Source organism: Acomys russatus, chromosome X (genome assembly GCF_903995435.1).
Source record: "Acomys russatus chromosome X, mAcoRus1.1, whole genome shotgun sequence".
In the NCBI taxonomy this organism is placed as follows: domain Eukaryota; kingdom Metazoa; phylum Chordata; class Mammalia; order Rodentia; family Muridae; genus Acomys; species Acomys russatus.
The window spans coordinates 79,602,771-79,625,290 of NC_067169.1; the positions used below are offsets into that span (position 1 = coordinate 79,602,771).

Sequence of the window (22,520 nt, forward strand, 5' to 3'; positions counted from 1 at the left end):
AGACAAGTCAATGAGTAAATGAAACTGAATTATTAAATGTTTCAACTTATTAGATATGAACATGAAAGATTATTACCTTCCCAATAAGCATCACTTGCTATACTTTATTTCACTTATCTTTTCTCTCCAAGAGACAAAAAAAATTTTTTTGATAAATATGTTGGTCTGATTCCATAACTTTTCACGTGCTTTCCCAATTTGGATAAGGCTCATTCTCACTCTAGGGCCTTTGTCTCTGTTTGCTCCAAACTACCATCTGATAGCAATAGAGCAAACCCATTATCCTAGTGTCTAAGAGTTTGTGAAAGTGTATGGCATTTGCTTCCTCTTCCTGATACCTTGCTCCCTTCTTTGATATTGTCTTGGAAGAAGAGTGTCTAGGAAGAGCAATGGAGAAAAAGAGACATTTGTGTTGTGTGTTTCTTCCCTTTGATGGCCATAATTGGTTTACTGGCCATCTTTGGGGACTATAGTTGCTATGATAGCTGATGATGAAAGGTGTCCCCAGATATCTCCTCCAGGCATTAGAAAGCCAGACTATGAGCTGGTGCCACCCTTTCCTGTGCACACATCTGGCTTCATGTTACAAAGCTTCTGGCAAGAATAGCCTCTTTATTGACTACAACTTGGACATTTGGATGCAAATTGGTCTTCTCTGTGCCGGGAGTAGGCAGGAAGTAGTTTAATCTCCTTGTCATCTGGCAGTTTCCAACATACTGCCTGTCTCAGGGTTCTTTATTCTTGTAGTAGCAATGCAGAAATATGATGATTATGTATGAATGCATGGTAGTTAGAATGGGGTGGTCTGTTGTCCTTATGCAAAGGTGATCAACTTCTCCTTATCAGGCCTCTTTGTTTATTGAAGAGCTGAGGGCATCAAACTAAGGAGCTAGCTATGTTGGTTTGCTGAGCTAGTGTCCAAACCCTGAACATTTTTTGAAAATTTGCATGCCTTTAATACCACTCCAGAGGCAGAGGCAAGTGGATCCCTGTGAGTTCAAGGTCAGCCTGATCTACACAGAGTGAGTTCCAGGATAGCCAGTACTATTACACAGAGAAATCCTGGCTGGAGGCAAAAATAAATAAATAAAGAATTTTCTGTATGAAATGGATCTTTGAGGTGAATTTAGGGGATATACAGTGCCACCCAGTACTTGATACTCTTGGACCCTAGAGTCCACTCGGGTAGTAGGGGGTTGTCGCGAGAGACCACTCGAGGACCACAGTGTTGATGCAAAAGCACAAGGTTTATTGCTGATGCGTGTCAGGGGGCCTCAGTACTCACTCGGGAGCGAGGGAGGCGCACCCTGAGTCACTGTTACAGACTTTTATAAAGGCTAAAACCCCAAAGATTAGGAGGGGCTACGTGCCCTATGTTAGGATTGGCTCTGGTGGTCGCTAGGGGTGCTTGTCTAAATGTTATTGGCTATTGCAGGGGTCGTTGGTCTTGGGGGCTATTCTTGGCAGGGAGGGGTGTTGGGGAGTTTCCAGAATTTCCAGATGGTACTTTTCTGAAAATTGTTTATCGTAATTGAAATTGTTTATCTCGGTTGGCCACTTTGATCTCACAAACTGAAGCTGAGCTGGCCTTCAATTCTTTTTGGGTCATTTTTCCAAGCTTGCCTGGGTCACGTTCCCAGGCTGGCTGAGAGAGAGGGCCTTACAATACGACTGTGACACTTTTATAATATGGTAAGGCTTATTTCCTTCAAGTATAGATCAGTTCTAAAGACAATTCTTAAACAATATTTTGCATCATTAAATGTTACCCAGCAGGTCTTCCTGCTTTTCCACCCAGGTTTTCTTCCATTCGTTATCCTGGTGATGACTGCTTTCTTTCACCTTTCCAATTTTCTTGGAGATCATCTATTCTGGGTTTGTTATCAGCCTCATGTGGCACATTGCTTCATATCTTCTGGTGCTTCAAAAATCAACTGAAAAGTCTTAGCTCACTTGGGGCAAAACTGTAAAATGGTTTGTTTTCTATTATTATTATTATTATTATTATTATTATTATTATTAATTCAGATTACATCCTGATTATTATCCTCTCACTTGTAATCTTCCCACTCCCACCCTCCCTCTTCCATTCTATTCTGCTCCTGTAGACCTCTGACAGAAGGGGACCTCCTCCCCTACCATATGACCATAGCCTATCAGGTCTCATCTGGATAGCCTGCATAAAATGATTTTGATTTTTTTTCAAAATGCCTCTTGATAGTGCTGGAGAGAATTCCTTTTCTCTCTTAAGGACCTCCATCCAGGTTCACACTTTGTAATTTTTTTTTTCATTTTTTAAAAAAGTAATTTATTCAGATTACATCTCAATTGTCATCCCCTCACTTGTATCTCTCTATTCCCCCCTCCCTTCCTATTTCACCCTATTCCCCTCCCCTAGGTTTTTTTTTTCATTTTAAACCATTTCATTCCAAATGCTAAGGACTTGGTGCATTTCATTTTTAAATGTAAAAGAGCTGTATGTTCTGATGATTTTTAAGGATGGCATGGTGGGGCTGTAGAGATGGCTCAGAGGTTAGGGCACTGACTGTTCCTTCAGAGGTCCTGAGTTCAATTCCCAGCAACCACATGGTGTCTCAAAACCATCTATAATGTGATCCAATGCCCTCTTCTGGCCTTCAGGTGTACATGTAGATAGAGCACTGTATACATAATAAATAAATAAATAAATAAATAAATAAATAAATATTTTAACAAAAGAATGGCATGGTGACATTCTGGAGGCTGAGGTATGAAAAACACCAGAGAGACCTGTTCTTGGGAAGGAGAAAGAAAGAAAAACAAAGGGAAAAGGGGAGTAAGCAAGAGAGCCATAGGTAAAATTGGTTGGTCTGGTGAAGTCTGTTTGTGAGTCTGACACCTGTAGGATATTTGGAAATTAACTTCATGAAGTTGAGAGAGACATAGCTCAGGATAAAGGCTAACTGAAAATGGCATGAGAAGTAAATGGTCTTAAATATTCCACAGAGAAATGAGATGATTCTAGTAATTATGTCATTACAAAATAAAAGAATAGTGTCATGAATTAAGAGCAAAGAAGCACCTGAAGCACCTATCTTCATGCCCTGGAAAGTAAAAAAGGTGGAATCCAGTTTTCACTTTGCACATAGTTGAAGCCACTGAGAAGTTTTGTGCTGGGAACTCTCACATGATTTAACTTTGTGCTTTCAAACATTCTTCCATTTCCATAAAAATAAAGCCAGATGTCAGTCACTTATCACTTATCACTTGTCTTTGAAAAAATAAACAAGAAGTTTCGGTACCTCTTACCTGAAATGCTTGGAACCAACAATTTTTTATATTTAGGACTTTTAGATAATTAGAGTCTTTTTGTAGTCTTAACCAGTTGAACATACTAAATGGTATTTCAGAGGATTTTGTATTTTGTATTTCCAGATGAAGGTATCAATTTATAGCTGTGGTTTCATTGAGGCAAACCTGTGTATGTGATTCAATATATTCTTTCTTTTCTTTTGTGTTTCAGCTGTCAGAGAACGTGGACAATGAAGCTGCCACTTCTTCTGGCCCTGGTTATCTGTTCTGCAGTCAGTACAAATTTGAAGATGGTGTCAAAAAGAAATTCTGGTAAGTTGCTGACAACTTCCTGCTATGTGGTCAAACTGTGTGTGAGTTTTGTTTGTTGGTTGTTTTTTTTTTTTTTTTTTTTTTTCTGTGAGCATCCATAGGTCACCTATATCTTTAACTAGGAATGTCTTTAAATAGAACCATTTGCATTCTAGCTCTATTGGAAAGCAGCCAAAATAAATATGAAATTTGTTGCCTAACACTGAGAAAATGTTGGGAAACCAGGGGAATTTTGTTAAAATTCAATGACCAGTATATTCTCAGCAGACAACAAAATACCAAAGGACTATTTAGAGTTGGTTACATTTGCTGGTTAGTAACCATCTGGGAACAAATATTTATAAATTAGAAGATAGGAAATCTTTTAAAAAATACATATCTTTTGTGTCCTAATGGAATGTACAATAATATGGTTTAAAGTGATGCTTTTGAAAAATATCAGTGAGCTTTAGCTCTCCGTAGCTGTACAAAACTTTAATAGGAAGGCATCTAACTTCAAATAATAATAGTTAATTTCCAGAAGAGAAATTTTCTTGAACAGAAACATCTATTCCTAAAACATGGCTGCCTGGCAGCCAATCATGATTATACTAAAAGATTATCTGTTGTCAGTAGATATTTCAATCAAAACTTAATCATTGTTTAATAACACATGGAGATGTGTCTTTCATTTTTGATTATATATCCTAGTTATAATTACAAAGCATGCATAAGGTTTTAACAATTGATTTTCTGAATATAATCATTCTATTGAGGCACTGAGGAATGCATTATTATATCAAAACAAAAAAATCAAGCCAGTGCTTTCTACTGACTTCTAATACCATTATTTCCATTAAACGTATGCACTTTACTATCATTAATTCTTTAAATCAGAGCAACAAAGTGCATACTAGCTTTTCAAAACAGTATTTTCGGCATTCCACTCAGAGTTTATTTTCTGAGGTTAAAATGTACTTGCTAATTGAAAAGCTAATAAAAAAGTTGTTCAGTTAATAGCACATTAGTAAGTTTCAAAATTGTTGGATAGAGGTATAAAATAGAAGAACAAGTCTTAAGTCTGAATAATTCTGGGATGGTAATGGCAGGGCACCTAATTTGTGTGTCTTTCTCCTATAGACTCCTGCAATTATATCACATTAGAATGATTAGGATCTTTTTTTTCTGCTGCATCTGTGTGTAAGGCCTTAACTATCATCTCTCCAACTTGGCACATCATTTATGGCTGCCTTTCCTTCCTTCACTTTTTAAGTCACATTTTCACTTTCAATTTTGGTTTAGATTGATTGTTGCTGAGCTAAAAACACTTGGAGAGATTACTTACTAGCAAATGTAATCTGTTAGACCAGATCCCATTTTCCTCAGTCAGTTATGTTATAGTGTCTGTAGCACAGCCTGAAAGGAAAAGAAATGAGTTAAGTATTTAAAAAGCCATCTACACTGGGATACCTTAATTAAAGTACAATCCACAACGAGAGCAAAACAAACAAAATAAGGTGTTACCATTTTGGTTTCCTTATTCATGAAGAGACAGACTAAGCTTATATGCATAGAGAAGGTTATTGATATACTGGTGACATTCAAAGATCAACTTCTTAATGTTTTGCTTCTTTGTTTTCACTTGCTCAGTGTGAGGTTATTGGTGATTTCCTGGGAATTTTAGCTTTGTTTTCTCAGTGAGGTCAATTGCAATTGTGTTTATAAAAGGAACTTCATACAGGATGTTATTTACTTAAGAAGCACTTTTTTTTTTAATTGCTTTCAGTCTCTTGTTTCCTTATCATGTTGCTGCTTCCTTTGGCACAATGGTAATGATGACATGGAAGAAAATCTTCCTGTAGTTGGGCAGTGGGAATGTTCTGAATGTACACTATGCTATTTCTATTAGTGTCTCCCTGCTTCTGGTGTATAGAGAACATGAGAGTCTAACAGGAGAATGTTGGCTTGCGCGTGTATATATAGTTTTTGTTTATATATTTGTGTATTGTTTAATTTCACAATACAGTAAAATTTGGAGTACAATGGATAAGGAATGCTAAATGAGTCATAGGTGATGAAAATGGAGGAGTACTTTTTTTCCTTCGTCCCTTCTGTTTAGTTACCCCATCAAAATTTTCCCTTGCATCAGTACAATCTGCTGCTGTTGTTGTTGTTATTATTATTATTACTACTATTATTATATGTAACAAATATACATATTTTCACTCTAATTTTGATAATCAAATATGAGTAGATCTTTTGAATAATATTGAAAATGCTTCATCAAATTTTTAGCATTCAGCTTTTCTTCATGCAGTTTATGATGCCCTTTGCTTTTGTTAATTAAAAAGATCCAAATTCAAGCATACATGGTTACTCTTTGTAGAGTCACCAAGGACACTCAGAGCTTCTATTTTTCTTCTCATTTCCCTTCTCCCTAGTTGAAAACAGTAGAAGGATTAAGTCCTTTATTCACTAGCACTCTTGACTGTTTAGCTCCAGATGTGAAGCTCTAATCATTTTTGTGTGGCTCATTCTAGACAGGGATTCCTCTTACTGAGATCATTACATTTCAGATTCAAAGGGTGTCTTTATGCTCAAGACAGAAGACCAAGGAATAAAACATTCTACTTCTGCACTCGCCAAATGGGAAGAAATGACTTAACAATTTAGAGTTCTTCTTCTCCTCCTTCTCCTCTTCTTCCTCTTCCCTTCCTCCCTTCCTCCTCCTCCTCCTCCTCCTCCTCCTCCTCCTCCTCCTCCTCCTCTTCTTCTTCTTCTTCTTCTTCTTCTTCTTTGTATTGTTTTGCAGTACTGAGGTTTGAATCCAAGGCCTCGTGCACATTTGGCAAATATTCTATGACTAAACTAGTAAAAAAAAAAAAAATCTACTTTAAGAACATATAGGAGCCGGGCGTGGTGGCGCACGGCTTTAATCCCAGCACTTCGGAGGCAGAGGCAGGCGGATCGCTGTGAGTTCGAGGCCAGCCTGGTCTACAAAGTGAGTCCAGGATGGCCAAGGCTACACAGAGAAACCCTGTCTCGAAAAAACAAAACAAAACAAAAGAACATATAGGAGCAAATCTTATTATTTGGGATGTGCAGTTTTTAGGGGAAAAAGTCCATACTATGTATCTATGTCATAGTGGGCATGCCTAACTTATACAGGAAATAACAGGACTAGAAGCTGGTTGGCCAAGTTCATTACTTCCTCTACAGTGTTTTCATTTTCTAAATTTAGTATATGGATAACATCATTTGAAATGTATAGTCTGTTAAAATTGGTTTACTTTACTTAAAGCTTTATGGCAAGATATTGGCAAAAACCTTGATAAAGGTCAATGACAAAAATACCTATTTCCTTTTCTATTAGAGTACACATGTAGCAAAAACTACATTTTAATAGTATTCTCTGTAGAGCTTAATTCTCCTTCAAAAATAGACTATTCTAAGTGTCCCAATTTGCTGCTTTTAAAAACTTGACAAATGAAGTTTGTGGAATACATGTGAATGTACTTTTCTCTTACATCATCTTGGATTTTTGGTGCTGCCCTTGTTGCTGTTCCTGTTGCTGCTATACAAAAGTGCAAGCTGTGTTGTGCAGTTGTTGGTATTCAGCTCTTCCAGCTTGGATGTCCATATCAGGGGACAAAACATCAGTGTTAAAGGAGTATGTGTTTAAGTTTGTACCCAAACTGGGTCATCATGCAGTCAATTTATCTGTAGGGTGACCATAGTAATCAACTTCTCTGTGATCTGCAATTGGAATAAAATTATAAAGCTACCAAAATACTTGAATCAGTTAGGGAAAATGTAGTTTCTAGAAGTGAGGAGGGTGTGAAGACCTACTGGCACACACCAGGTACTTATAGATATATTTTTGATAGACTTATATGAAATCACTCAACTCCATGTAATAAGAGAATTACTATATTTGAGATTTATGATATTATGGCATTTACTGGTTGTTGATGAGTAGGTAGCTATTTACTTTCACTAGAGATGGGCAAACTTTAAAATTCCCAGTTAGAGAAGTAAAAATAAACCATAAAGGCAGAAATGGAGGTTATATGAACTAACACGCCTGACATAAGCCAGAGAGTTTCTCAAACCCCTCTCTGAGTGTAAACAAAATAAGTTCTCTTGTCAATCAGATTGCTATATAATTCTGAATAACACCAAGTATCCTTTCTTTGAGTTATTTGAAAGAAGATAATGTTTTGTTTAAAAAAATGCGAGGGTACGTTCTCTAATGGAAATTAGATCTCTCAGGAAAAGAAATATTGGGTGGAATTGATTGGCTACGTCACTGGAAGTATTGTAGGATAAAGTTTGGAGTGAAAAGACAAAGTTTAGAGACTAGACAGAACATTAGGCAAATTAGTCAGAACTTGTGGCCTGGATCACACTCAATAAAATGCTTACTGGAGAAGATGAAAAAGAAATAATTTTAGAGTTCTTACTCATTGGGTTTTATATGGCCACAGGCATAGGGTATTAAAAATTTTAACTGAGAACACAGCATTCTACTAGCCCTAGTCTATGGGATAAAGGAAATGAAAGCTCACTCAGTCAAAAATATGTAATCTTATGGAGATAAATGAATGGCTAATAAAATTATAGTACTTTAATGGAATAATATATAGTTATCAAGATGATATTGGGATTTAGACCATTTCCATACACTAATATGTGACTATAAAATGAAAGTAAGTAATAAAGCAGATAATAATGATGTTTAAAATGTGTACTTATACTGATTAGAATTGAAATCAAATTTCTGGTGAATTTTCACATTTATAGACAAACGGAGTTTTTTTCCTGTAAAGATGCTTTAAGTGTATACTCAAAAATAGCATATCTCAGACTTGGAGAAATGTCTCCAAAGTTATGAGTAATAATTAGCCTTCTAGAGGACTTGAGTTCAAGTTTCAATATCTACATGGTGGCTCACAGTCATCTGTAATTGATACCCTCTTTTGGCCTTGGCCTCCACTATGCACATAGTATATAGAAATACATGCAAAGAAAATACCTATATACATTTAAAAGTAAAATGAAAAACAAGCTAACAAGCCAGGAAGTAAGTACTCTTATTGAAATATGTCACACAAGAAACTCCTGGAGAATAACAGGAGAAAATCTGATTTAATATCAAACTTTCATAGCACAGACTCTAAAGATTGGAGTCAGAGAAGGGTGAGGCTAATAATAGACATTGGACAGAAGATCAGAAAATTGAGAGCAAGTCTCTATATGCAAGCAGAACCAGAATGGGCTGGAAAGAGGCAGGAGAGTCATCATGGGAAAGGACATATTGTGAGTGGCTAGTGATAATAATATATGGGGTTTGTGTGTGCCTAGAAGTGTTGTATGCATTAGTTTCACGTTGTTGTGGTAAAATACTTGAGAAAAATGCCTTAAGGTTCAGTTTGGCTATATAGTCTGTCTTAAGTGGGGAAATCTTGGTGACAGGAGCTTGAGTTAGCTGTTCACATTGCATTTACAGTCAAGAAGCAGAGAGAAAATGCTAGTACTCAGCTAGCTCTTTCCTTTATATTCAGCCTAGGCCTACATTAAAAAAATAGATTTATTATTATTATGTGTACAGTGCTCTGCCTGTATGTACAACTGCAGTCCAGAAGAAGGTATCAGATCACACTATAGATGACTGTGAGTCACCATGTGGTTGCTGGGAATTGAACTCAGGACCTCTGGAAGAGCAGTCAGTGCTCTTTAACCTCTGAGCCATCCCTCCAGCCACAAGCTTAGGCCTACAATTATGGTGAGCCTTTCTATTTCATTTAACACAGTCTAGAAACTATCACATATATATGACCAGACAGTTGTTTCAATAGCAATTCTCAATATCATCAAGTTCACAATCAATATTAGCCACCCCAAGTGTGTATTACCTTGATGGGGTTTGGGTGCAACAAGTTAAATCAGAGATGATCGTGGCTCATAGAGTGATACAGATTTTATATTTCATGGGAATAATGTTAACTGACTGTACAGATTAGCTAGGAGGGCGAGAAAGAAATCTGAAAAGATTCTCACGTGGGAAACCAGAATTTGACATGGGAGTTTGACTCTAGGAGGACAAGTGCAGTTAGTTTATTTTTATGTTTAATCAACATTTCATTTGAAGCATTACAGACCTACACAAAAATTAAAATGGCCACATAATGGCCATATATTCTTCAACCATATTCACTAGCTGTCTGCTAGGAGGATTTTTAAAAATTATGAATTGAGACTAAATATTGTTCAATTCTGTTTCCATGACTGTTGAGGTAAAATATTTTTTCATTGCTATGTTAATAGAATGGATTACAGTGACTATTTCAAATATCAAGTCAACATGCTTTGAGAAAATAAATAGTGCAGGCCTCCCGAACACCTTTTACCATGATGTATCTTATCTCTGCCACAAAATATTTTGCTACTATCAGGCTTAGTTTTGTTGAGTATTCTTGTACATTATTCATTATTATAATGACTCATTACTTTTTTGTAGTATTGTGCTCATTAGATTGTATGTTGATGATATTTGCTTTATAAAATGACTTGGGAAAGTTCTGCTTTCTTAAATGGCATTTTTCATCTTCAAATTACAATATATTTGCCCCAGCAATTATTTGAACTTGGAATTCTGTTTCTTGGACATTGAACACTTGATGCTTTGATTTTTAAAATTAGATCCAGGACTATGTATTTCTTTTCTTTTTATTAATTTTTTGTTTTTCTTTTTTTTAATTTTTTTTTATTAATTTATTCTTGTTACATCTCAATGTTTATCCCATCCCTTGTATCCTCCCATTCCTCCCTCCCTCCCATTTTCCCCTTACTCCCCTCCCCTATGACTGTTCCTGAGGGGGATTACCTCCCCCTATATATTCTCATAGGGTATCAAGTCTCTTCTTGGTAGCCTGCTGTCCTTCCTCTGAGTGCCACCAGGTCTCCCCCTCCAGGGGACATGGTCAAATGTGAGGCACCAGAGTACGTGAGAAAGTCATATCACACTCTCCAGGATTTCTCTGTGTAGCCTTGGCTGTCCTGGGCTCACTTTGTAGACCAGGCTGGCCTCAAATTCACAGCTACCTGCCTGCCTCTGCTTCCCAAGTGCTGGGATTAAAGACGTGCACCACCATGCCCAGCCCTTCTTTTCTTTTTAAAAGTCAGATTTGGTACTTTATGTCTTTTGAAGGGAATTATTTATTTCAACTAATTTTTAATTTTATGGCAGGTAATCATACATTCTCATTTAGTATTGTTTTATTTTCTATAAACTCTAGAAATCCTCTCTTTAATTTTAGATATAAATATATTTTAGTTAGATGATTTGTTTAGAGATTTATCAAATTTATTAATCTTTGTTACTTATTTGATGTTGCTCCATTCTCTTTTGCATTTTTTGTATTTAATTTGTTCGTTTCTTATTTCCTAATGTAGGATAAAATATCTGAGCACACTTCTGGGTTTGAAAACTGCAAATCTCATCAATCCCTGAGCTCAAAATCCCACCAATCCTCACCCTAGAAATCTCTCCCTTGGAAACCCCCCCATGCTTCTCATTCAAATAGAGGCAGCCACTCTCTTATCTTTCCCAAGAATTCTGTTGTGTGACATTTGTTCTGCAGTGTGACTTTGGGCTATTTCTTGGCTCCCAAATGCCAGGATAACTTTCCTCTCAGAGCTGTAACATTTATGTAGCAGAAACCTATCCACTCAGAGCTGCAACACTTACACTTAATGTAAAACTTCTAGATTTTAATCCTTTCTTATTACTGATAAAGATATCTCCTTTTAAGTAGTGTCACCTTAGCAGCATAGCAAAAATTTGATAGATTGTTCTTTTTTTTTTTTTTTTTTTTTTTTTTTTTTTATTAATTTATTCTTGTTACATCTCAATGTTTATCCCTTCTCTTATATCCTCCCATTCCTCCCCCCCCCCATTTTCCCATTATTCCCCTCCCCTATGACTGTTCCTGAGGGGGATTACGTCCCCCTATATATTCTCATAGGGTATCAAGTCTCTTCTTGGCTACTTGCTGTCCTTCCTCTGAGTGCCACCAGGTCTCCCCCTCCAGGGGACATGGTCAAATGTGAGGCACCAGAGTATGTGAGAAAGTCGTATCACACTCTCCACTCAACTGTGGAGAATATTCTGACCATTGGCTAGATCTGGGAAGGGGTTTAAAGTTTACCTCCTGTATTGTCCTTGGCTGGTGCCTTAGTTTGAGCGGGACCCCTGGGCCCAAATCTGCCTATCATATTGTTCTCCTTGTAGATTTCTAGGACCCTCTGGATCCTTTTATTTTGCTGTTCTCCCATGTGTCTCTCATTTAGAGTCCCAATAGGATGCCTTCCCCTCTGTCCCAGTTTCCTGGTAAGTGAAGGCTTTCGTGGGACATGCCCCTTGGGCTAGTATGCAGATATAAGTGAGTATATACCATTTGATTCTTTCTGCTTCTGGGTTAACTCACTCATTATGATCATTTCTAGCTCAATCCATTTATCCACAAATTTCGGGAATTCCTTGTTTTTAATAGCTGAGTAGTATTCCATAGTGTATATGTACCACAGTTTCTTTATCCACTCTTCTACTGAGGGACACTTAGGCTGTTTCCATGTTCTGGCTATTATGAATAAGGCTGCTATGAACATGGTTGAGCAAATTTTCTTGTTGTGTGCTGGAGCATCTTCTGGGTATATTCCAAGGAGTGGAATAGCTGGGTCTTGAGGAAGCCCTATTCCCATTTTTCTGAGATAGCACCAGATAGATTTCCAAAGTGGCTGTACTAGTTTGCATTCCCACCAGCAATGAAGGAGTGTTCCTCTCTCCCCACATCCTCGCCAGCATGTGGTGTCGCTTGAATTTTTGATCTTAGCCATTCTGATGGGTGTAAGATGGAATCTCAGAGTTGTTTTGATTTGCATTTCCCTGATGACTAAGGAGGTTGAGCATTTCTTTAAGTGTTTCTCAGCCATTTGATACTCCTCTGTTGAGAATTCTCTGTTTAGTTCCAAGCCCCATTTCTCAATTGGGTTATTCGGTTTGGTGGTGTTTAATTTCTTGAGTTCTTTATATATTTTGGATATTAGACCTTTGTCAGATGTAGGGTTGGTGAAGATTTTTTCCCAGTCTGTAGGCTGTCGCTTTGTTCTCTTGACAGTGTCTCCTGCCTTACAGAAGCTTCTCAGCCTCATGAGGTCCCATTTATTAATGGTTGACATTAAGGCCTGGGCCGTTGGTGTTCTGTTCAGGAAGTTGTCTCCTGTGCCAATATGTTCCAGGCTCTTTCCCACTTTTTCTTCTAAGTGAGTTAGTGTCTCTGGTTTTATGTTGAGGTCTTTAATCCACTTGGATTTGAGTTTTGTGCAAGGTGACAAATATGGGTCCAGTTTCATTTTTTTACACATAGACCTCCAGTTAGACCAGCACCATTTGTTGAAGATGCTATCCTTTTTCCATTGAATGGATTTGGCTTCTTTGTCAAAAATCAAGTGACCATATGTGTGTGGATTCATATCTGGGTCTTCGATTCGATTCCACTGATCAACCAGCCTGTTGCTGTGCCAGTACCATGCTGTTTTAAGTACTATTGCTTTATAGTACAGTTTGAGATCAGGTATGGAGATTCCTCCGGAGCATCTTTTATTGTACAAGATTGCTTTAGCTATTCTGGGTTTTTTGTTTTTCCATATGAAGTTCAGAATTGAACTTTCAATGTCTTTAAAAAATTGTGTAGTTATTTTGATAGGGATTGCATTGAATCTATAGATTGCTTTTGGTAGGATGGCCATTTTTACTATGTTAATTCTCCCGATCCATGAGCAAGGAAGATCACGCCATCTTCTCAGGTCATCTTCAATCTCTTTCTTCAGAGTTTTGAAATTTTTTTCATACAAGTCCTTCACTTGCTTAGTTAGGGTAACTCCTAGATATTTTATATTGCTTGTGGATAATGTGAAGGGTGTGGTTTTCCTAATTTCTTCCTCTGCAAGCTTGTCATTTGTGTATAGGAAGGCTACAGACTTTTTTGAGTTAATTTTGTATCCAGCCAATTTGCTGAAGGTGTTTATCAGCTTTAGGAGTTCTCTGGTGGAGTTTTGAGGGTCACTTATGTACACTATCATATCATCTGCAAAGAGGGATAATTTGACTTCCTCCTTTCCCATTTGGATCCCCTTGATCTCCTTTTGTTGTCTTATTGCTCTGGCTAGAACTTCGAGTACTATATTGAAGAGATATGGAGAGAGTGGGCAGCCTTGCCTTGTTCCCGATTTGAGAGGAATTTCCTTGAGTATCTCACCATTTACTTTGATTTTGGCTATTGGCTTGCTGTATATAGCCTTTATTATGTTGAGGAAAGTGCCTTGTATCCCCGATCTCTCTAAAACTTTAAACATGAATGGGTGTTGAATTTTATCAAATGCTTTCTCTGCATCCAAGGAGATAATCATGTGGTTTTTTATTTTCAGTTTGTTTATATGATGGATTACATTGATGGATTTCCGTATATTAAACCATCCCTGCATGCCTGGAATGAAGCCTACTTGGTCATGATGAATGATATCTTTGATGTGCTCCTGTATTCGTTTTGCAATTATTTTATTTAGTATTTTTGCATCTATGTTCATAAGAGAAATTGGTCTGAAATTCTCTTTCTTTGTTGAGTCTTTGTGAGGTTTAGGTATCAATGAGACTATGGCCTCATAGAATGAATTTGGTAATTTTCCATCCATTTCTATCTTTTGGAGTAGCTTGAAGAGTATTGGTATTAGCTCGCCCTTAAAGGTCTGGTAGAATTCTGCACTGAAACCATCTGGCCCTGGGCTTTTTTTGGTTGGGAGACCATCGATGATTGCTTCTATTTCTGTCGGGGAAATGGGACTATTTAACTTGTTTATCTGTTCTTCACTCAACTTTGGCAAGTGAACTTGATCAAGAAAATCGTCCATTTCCCTTAGATTTTCAAATTTTGTGGCGTATATGCCTTCAAAGTAGGATCTTATGATTCTTTGAATTTCTTCAGTGTCTGTTGTTATGTCTCCCTTTTCATTTCTGATTTTGTTGATTTCAATACTGTCTCTCTGCCTTTTAGTTAGTTTGGCTAATGGTCTGTCTATCTTGTTGATTTTCTCAAAGAACCAGCTTTTGGTTTTGTTGATTCTTTGGACTGTTTTCTTAGTTTCTAATTTGTTAATTTCAGCCCTGAGTTTGATAATTTCCAGGCGTCTACTCCTCTTGGGTGTTTCTGCTTCTTTTTTTTCTAGGGCTTCCAGTTGTGTTGTTAAGATGCTTATGTGCGATGTTTCCAATTTCTTTTTAAAGGCACTTAGTGCTATGAATTTTCCTCTTAGCACTGCTTTCAATGTATCCCACAAATTTGGGTATGTTGTTTCTTCATTTTCATTGAATTTCAGAAACTCCTTGATTTCTTTCTTTATTTCTTCCCTGACCCAGGTGTCATTTAGCAGAGAGTTGTTTAGTTTCCACAAACGTGTAGGCTTTTTGTTATTTCTGTTGTTGTTGAATTGCAGCCTAAGAGCATGGTGATCTGATAGGATACAAGGTATTATTTCAATCCTCTTGTATCTGTTGAGGCTTGCTTTGTGACCTACGATGTGATCAATTTTGGAGAAGGTTCCATGGGGTGCAGAGAAGAAGGTGTATTCTTTCTTGTTTGGGTGAAAGGTTCTATAGATATCTGTTAGATCCATTTGACCCATGGCATTGGTTAATGATGTTATTTCTCGGCTTAGTTTCTGTTTCAATGACTTATCCTTCAGTGAGAGTGGGGTGTTGAAGTCTCCCACTATTATTGTGTGGGGATCGATGTGTGGTTTAAGCTTTTTTAGGAGATCTTTTACATATGTGGGTGCCCTTGTATTGGGAGCATAGATGTTCAGAATTGTGATGTCATCTTGGTTGACTTTACCTTTGATAAGTATGAAGTGTCCTTCCTCATCCCTTTTGATTAATTTTGGTTGAAAGTCTATTTTGTTCGATACTAAAATGGCTACACCTGCTTGCTTCTTGTGACCATTTGCTTGGAATATTTTTTTCCAACCTTTTACCCTGAGGTAATGCCTTTCATTATGGGTGAGATGTGTTTCTTGGATGCAGAAGAATGTTGGGTCTTGTTTATGTACCCATTCGGTTAGTCTGTGTCTTTTTATTGGAGAATTGAGGCCATTGATGTTGAGAGATATTAATGACCAGTGACTGTTAAGAGTCTTAATTTTGATGTTGTTTCCAGTCGAGCGTTTGTGTAGTTGTGTTTTTGCCATGGGATAGTTATCTATTTCCTGGGTAGTTTTGGTTGTAGCTTGACCCTTTGGGATGGAGTTTTCCTTCTAGTACCTTCTGTAAAGCTGGGTTTGTGGATAGGTACTGTTTGAATTTGTTTTTGTCATGGAATATTTTGTTTTCTCCATCAATGGTTATTGATAATTTTGCTGGGTAAAGTAGTCTGGCCTGGCATCTGTGTTCTCTTAGGGTTTGCAGGATCTCTGTCCAGGCCCTTCTGGCTTTTATGGTCTCTGCTGAGAAGTCAGGTGTAATTCTGATAGGTTTACCATTAAATGTTATTTGGCCCTTTTCCCTTGCAGCTTTTAATATTTTTTCTTTGTTCTGCATGTTTTGTGTTTTGATTATTATGTGGCGGGCAGTTTTTCTTTTCTGGTCAATTCTATTTGGTGTTCTGTAGGCCTCTTGTATGTTTATAGGCATCTCTTTCTTTAGATTGGGGAAATTTTCTTCTATGATTTTGTTGAGAATAGTTTCTGGGCCCTGGAGTCTGATGTCTTCTCTTTCTTCAATGCCTATTATCCGCAAATTTCTTCTTTTCATGGTGTCCTTAATTTCTTGGATGTTTTGTGTCAGGAGTTTTCCAGATTTGGCATTTTCTTTAATGGTTGATTCAATATCTGTGATTGTATCTTCTAGCCCTGAGATTCGTTCTTCCATCTCTTGGATTCTGTTAGAAAAGCTCACCTCTGTGTTGCTCGCCTTCTTCTCTGAGTTCTCACGTTCTCGTTTTTCTTCTGTCTGTGTGTTTATCATTGAATCCATTTTCATTTTCAGATCTTGAACTGATTTTTTGATTTCTTTCATCTGATTTTTTGTATATTCCTGAGTTTCTTCCATTGCCTCTTTATAGGTCTTCAGAGCTTGAACCGTTTTAGCTATTTCTTTCATCTGGTTGTTTGCATTTTCCTGCAATTTTTCCAGTTCCACTCTATGTGCTTCTTTTATGTCTCTCACCTGTTTGTCTGCGTCTTCCTGCATTTGATTACGAATTTTATTTGTTTCCTCCATTATCATCCTCATTACTAAGGATTTGAGGTCATTTTCTTGTATTTCCGTTGTATTTGAGTTCTCTGGGTGGTTTTCTTTGGGATAGCTGGAAACTGGAGACGCCATGTTGTTTTGGGGTTTTTGCGTATGCTTTTTCGTTGTCCTTTAGACATCTTGCCGTCTTTGTTTTTGTTGGGTAGCTTCCAGAGTTGAATGGAGGGTGTCTGATGATAGATTCACTTGTTTTCTTACGATTTCCCTAGGCTGCGAGCTCAAAGCTTCACTGGTGTGGATGTTAGGAGGTTAGCCCTGTTGTTCTGGTCTCTCACAGCCAGTGATCCTCAGTCCCTCTCTGCTGTGGATCCTGCAATTGTTCTGGGTCTCTGAATGAGCGTTGGGTCAGGCCAAGGTATCCACAGCCTTCTGTGTTCCCTGCCAAGTCCAGCCAGGAGCACTGGGGCCGAACCACGGGCAGAACTCAGCTAGATTCTCAGGGCCAGAACCGTCTGCCAAGCTCAGCTAGGGATTTTGGGCCCAAAATGCACACAGGGCCCAGCCAGAATTTTTGGGCTGGGACTACGCACCAAGCTCCACTAGGGCCTTTTGGCCCAAAGTGCGTGCTGTGGTCAGTTATTGACTCAGGGCCCGAACTGACCACCAATCTCAGCCAGGAATTCTGGATTCAAACTGTACACTGTGTCCAACCAGAGTCTTAGAGCTGGTGGAACCGAGAGCTCTGTCCAGCCTGTGCCACAGCAGGAGAACTGCGGCTGCTCTGAGTTAGCGCCAGTGGTGGGACAAGTGCTCCGCCCAGGCTGTGTCCCCGCAGGGGAGCTGCCGCTGAGCTGAGGTGGTGCCTAGGATGGAACCGAGCACGTCACCAAGCCTGCGCCACAGCAGGAGAACTGCGGCTGCTCTGAGTTAGCGCCAGTGGTGGAACAAGTGCTCCACCCGGACTGTGTCCCCGCAGGGGAGCTGCCGCTGAGCTGAGGTGGTGCCTAGGATGGAACCGAGCACGTCACCAAGCCTGCGCCACAGCAGGAGAACTGCGGCTGCTCTGAGTTAGCGCCTGTGGTGAAACCAAGTGCTCCGCCCAGACTGTGTCCCCGCAGGGGAGCTGCCGCTGAGCTGAGGTGGTGCCTAGTGTGGAGCAGCGTGCTCAACTACGCCTGCGCCACAGCAGGGGAGCTATGGCCACGCTGAGTTAGTGCCTCAGGCAGAATTGTTTGCTGGGCCGGGCCAATACCCGGGACTCTGGGGCCGAACTGTCCGCCGAGTCCAATCTGGGTCCAAAGGCTCCACGCGACCCAAATCCTGCCCCGAGTCCCCTCTCCCGCAGCAATTCCCACCAGCCACCACACCAATCGCCTCCACCGGAAGGCTATGAGCTGCAAACCTCAGCCGCCGCTGCTGGTGCCGCTGGTGCTGCCGCCTCTGCCGCTGCCGCTCCGATCAGAGAAAAACCACGCTCCTCCCGTGTGCAGGGGCACGCAGGTCCTCCGCACCCTGGTCCCTCCGAACCGTGGAGCACTCCCGCTGTCGTGATGTTCGGACCTCGGTGTTCCTGGCTCAGAAATCTGTGCAATTCCCTGAATTGTTCACTGGAGCCTCCAAACGCGGTCCACACTGCTCGCCGCCATCTTGGATCCTCTGTTCTTTTATTTTTAATAATTCAAAATATTTATTTCTCCTGAAATTTCTTCTTTAAATGAGAATTACATGTAAGTCTGTTGCTTAATTTTGAGATATTTAAAGATTTTATAGTTAAAATTAAATTAATTTTATTTTATATGCTAGGTAAAAGTTGTGGCTTTTTTGTTTGTTTGTTTGTTTTGGTAGTGGGTGTTGCGTAGCAGTTTCTTCCATGGTTGAAACATTCCATCCTGCAGGAAAGCTGGTCAAGACTGAAAGTAAACAATGGAAAAAGCTGCAGGAAGTCCCTGAAACTGACCAGATTCACTGAGTGTCTCATGTCTTCCAAAGAATGTATCAACAATATAGACTGCTGAGGTTCACCCTCAAATGAATCAAATTCAAATACTCTGAGACCAGGCTGACAGTCTAGAAGAAGCAAAAACCAGCCACGGTTCTTGGAAGACACCTAAAAAGAATATTCTACAATCGGCTCTTTAAAGTTTTTTTCTCCATGTAGTGTATTTTGGCCAGACTCTTTCCCCTCCCCTATTCCTCTAAAATCTAACTCCCAACTTTATATTCTTTCTTTAAAAGAAAAAGAAATTCAAGATAAATTAAAGCACATTAAAAACCCAAAACCAACCCTCCCAAAAAATCATGATAAAAAATAATTTCAGATGAGACATAATTTCTTGTACCTCAAGCAGGTTCTGAATTTGTGTCCTCTTCCCTCTTCTTCCTGAGTAGATAAAAATTATAGACATGAGTCAACAAGTCTCAGCTAAAACTGTGTATTTGATTCCTATATAGTCCATGTAGTTTTTATGTAAGGTTAAATATGTTTGTCTGCCAAAGTATCTATTGTCTCTTATGGTGAAAACTTTAAAAATAATTTCTGCCAGTTTTTTGAAACATATAGTATTTTATCAATATATTGTTTGTTTAATTCTAATTTAAGTACATTGTGTGTATGTTGAAGAAAGTATAGTGTACTATTTCAATCATTTAATGTTCATTGAATTCACTTTCTGTTCTAGCATACAACCCTGTGCTAGATAGTTTTATGCCACCATGGTACAAGCCAAAGTCATCTAAGAGGGGGGAATGTTTTTTTAATAATATTTTTTAATTTTAATTTTTCTTTTTTACATATATATTTATATTATTATACATATGTACAATAAACTACCTACAACAAGAAGAGCCATGAAACAATCAGAAATTATATAAATACATAGTATTTTGGCTATTTGTATTTGGCAACCTTGAAGAGACCATCTTTCTTATCTTGGTGCATCTAAAATTCTGGATGTAAATCGGTATCTATAATATGTCTATCTAGACCTATAAATATCTTAACCCTAAACAACTAAGCTTTATTGTAAAACTAAACTATCTGGTTTTCAATCCCGTCAGAGACTTGAGAAGGAATAAAATTGACTACCTGAGTAAACAGGAAGTGCAGGTTAGCAGCTTCCAAAATGAAAAATTGACAGAGATAATTTGCTGCTTGAACAGTCACTGAAACTCTCTGTAATGTTGGAGCATCATCTTCAGCCTTCTGGCCCAATATAAATACCTTGATAAGATTGAGCTGTAAGGCATTTACTTAATTAGTGATTGATGTGGGAAGGTTAAGCACATTGTGGGTGGGACTACACCTGGGTTGGTAGTCATGATTTCTATAAGAAAAGAGGCTGAGCAAGCCATGAGAAGCAGGCAACTATACAGCACCTCTCCATGACCTCTGTATCAGTTCCTGCCTTTAGGTTCCTGCCCTGTTTGTGTTCCTGTCCTAACTTCCTTCAATGATGGACTATGATGTGGAAGTACAAGCCAAAAACAAACAAACAATGACAATAGTAACTCTAACTATGACAGACACTATTGGTGAGCACTGCATATGATAGTTAATTTTTGCTACATATTATTCAATACTTATCAACAAAGTCAAGGCGACTGATGATAGTTTTTTTTTTGTTTGTTTGTTTGTTTTTTCGAGACAGGGTTTCTCTGTGTAGCCTTGGCCATCCTGGACTCACTTTGTAGACCAGGCTGACCTCGAACTCACAGAGATCTGCCTGCCTCTGCCTTCTGAGTGCTGGGATTAAAGGCGTGCGCGACCACGCCCGGCGATAGTTTTATCTTTTATACCACTACTGGTTTTGTGTTACTCATTGAATAAATAAGTGAGATAATTGTTTAAAATTTTTATTTCTTTTATCACTTTACAGTATGAATCCAGCCCCTTCCCTCCTCTCCTCCCAGTCCCACACTCATACCCACCTCCTTCCATCTTCATCTCCTTTTCAAAAAAGGGGAGGGTCCCCCATGGGTACCAGGCACCTCAAGCCACAAGAAGACTAAGTGCATTCTCTCTGAGGGCAAACGGGCCAGTGCAGTGAGGGGAAATGGACCCAGAGCAGGCAACAGAGCCAGCCCCTACTCCCATTGTTAGAGGACCCACATGATCATCAGGCTACATGTGTGCATGGGGTGGGGCCTAGGTCCAGTCCATGCATGCTCTTTTGCTGGTGGTTCAGTCTCTGTGAGGTGAGAGAATATTTTTTATTCCTATGTCTAATTACAATTGTGAATTTGTGTTATTCTTCCCACTGTATTTGACAGTATAGCCTCAGAAATTCTGAGTCTCTTGTCAGTTAAATAAATTCAAAATTGTCTTGTTTTTGCAAAGAGTTACCTTCTTTACTTAAAAATTATTACTTTGTTTATGCTAATATATCTGTTAGATGTTATAAGCATGCTGTTTTAATGACATGGCAGTAATTTTTTATTAGAATTTGTAGTTTTAAATATAAAGTATGGTTTTGTTAACTGCATATCACTGATTGTTGCTTTTTATGCAACATGATTTTTTTTCTCTTTAGGTAAAGAATGTAGTTCATTTGCTATGGACATAATCTTGATATGCTTGAAATTATGTCTATACTATTGTTACATATTTTCCATTTGTCTCTTCTCATTTCTTCCAATTGTTGTTGTTTACTTGTGATTTATTTTGGGTTAAATAAATAATTTTTGACATAGAATTTTATGTCACTTAGATTGACTTACTTTGTAACTGTAACTCTTTTTCTTATGTTTAGTGATTACTTAGAGGAGGAAATCTCAAAAACTGTGGCCCAGATCCATACAAACCTCTTCATAGCATGTTTTTGTAAATAAAATTGTACTGAGAAATAGTGGCATCTTCTTTATTTTTGTGTATTATCAATGGATGCTTTGTTACATACATGTTATAATACATACTATTTATACTTGTTACTTCTTAGTTCACCAGCACAATAACCTTATCACAATAAAAATTATGTTTAGGGAACTACTTGTCTTTTGTGTTTATATCATCATATAGTCTACATTTATTAAGAAAAGGTGTTATGCTTTTATTATTTTTCAGGTAATTAAGATAATTAGAAAATACAGGGTTTTTAAAAAATATTTTTTCATGTATTTACTATTACTTGGCTTCTATTTTATTTCTGAGAATTTGAAATATTTTGGTGCCCTTTTTCTCTTATATTATAAAATTATCATATACTATTTTTTTCAGAGCACGTGCTGGAAAGTGTTTTGGTTTATATGAAAATATCTTTATATTATCTTAAATATTAAGAGTTCTTTGTCATGTATGTAGAGTGATGGATTGGCAACTTCACTACTCTATGATATCATTGCTTCTCATGAGAATACAGTGGTCAATCTTATTTTTCTCCCTCTGATAGTGTCGTATATTTTTCCTGACTGCTTTTGGCAATTTGTCTTTGGATTTTAGAATATTGGCATTCCTGAGTTTATTATAATATCTTTATTTATCATGCTTAGGTCTAGGAAAGACTATTGAATCTTTTACTTGAAGTTTCTCATGAAATTTGGAAAGAAATGATTCTTTTAAAAATACTTTTCTGCTTTGGTGTCAAGCACAATATGTTTGTAATTCTTTTTATGTCTTTGTTTGATTATTATATGCTATCCT

The 22,520-nt window shown here is 38.0% G+C and overlaps 1 protein-coding gene across 1 annotated transcript in view; it reads left to right on the plus strand.

Annotated features, from left to right (window-relative positions):
• Il1rapl2 (interleukin 1 receptor accessory protein like 2) overlaps positions 1–22,520 on the plus strand; it is a 1,209,823-nt gene that overhangs the window by 66,711 nt on the left and 1,120,592 nt on the right. The window contains exon 2 of the mRNA XM_051141602.1: positions 3,503–3,603. Within this exon, the coding sequence (XP_050997559.1) occupies positions 3,522–3,603 (82 nt within the window). The 5' untranslated portion in view covers positions 3,503–3,521. The remainder of the gene's footprint in view (positions 1–3,502; positions 3,604–22,520) is intronic.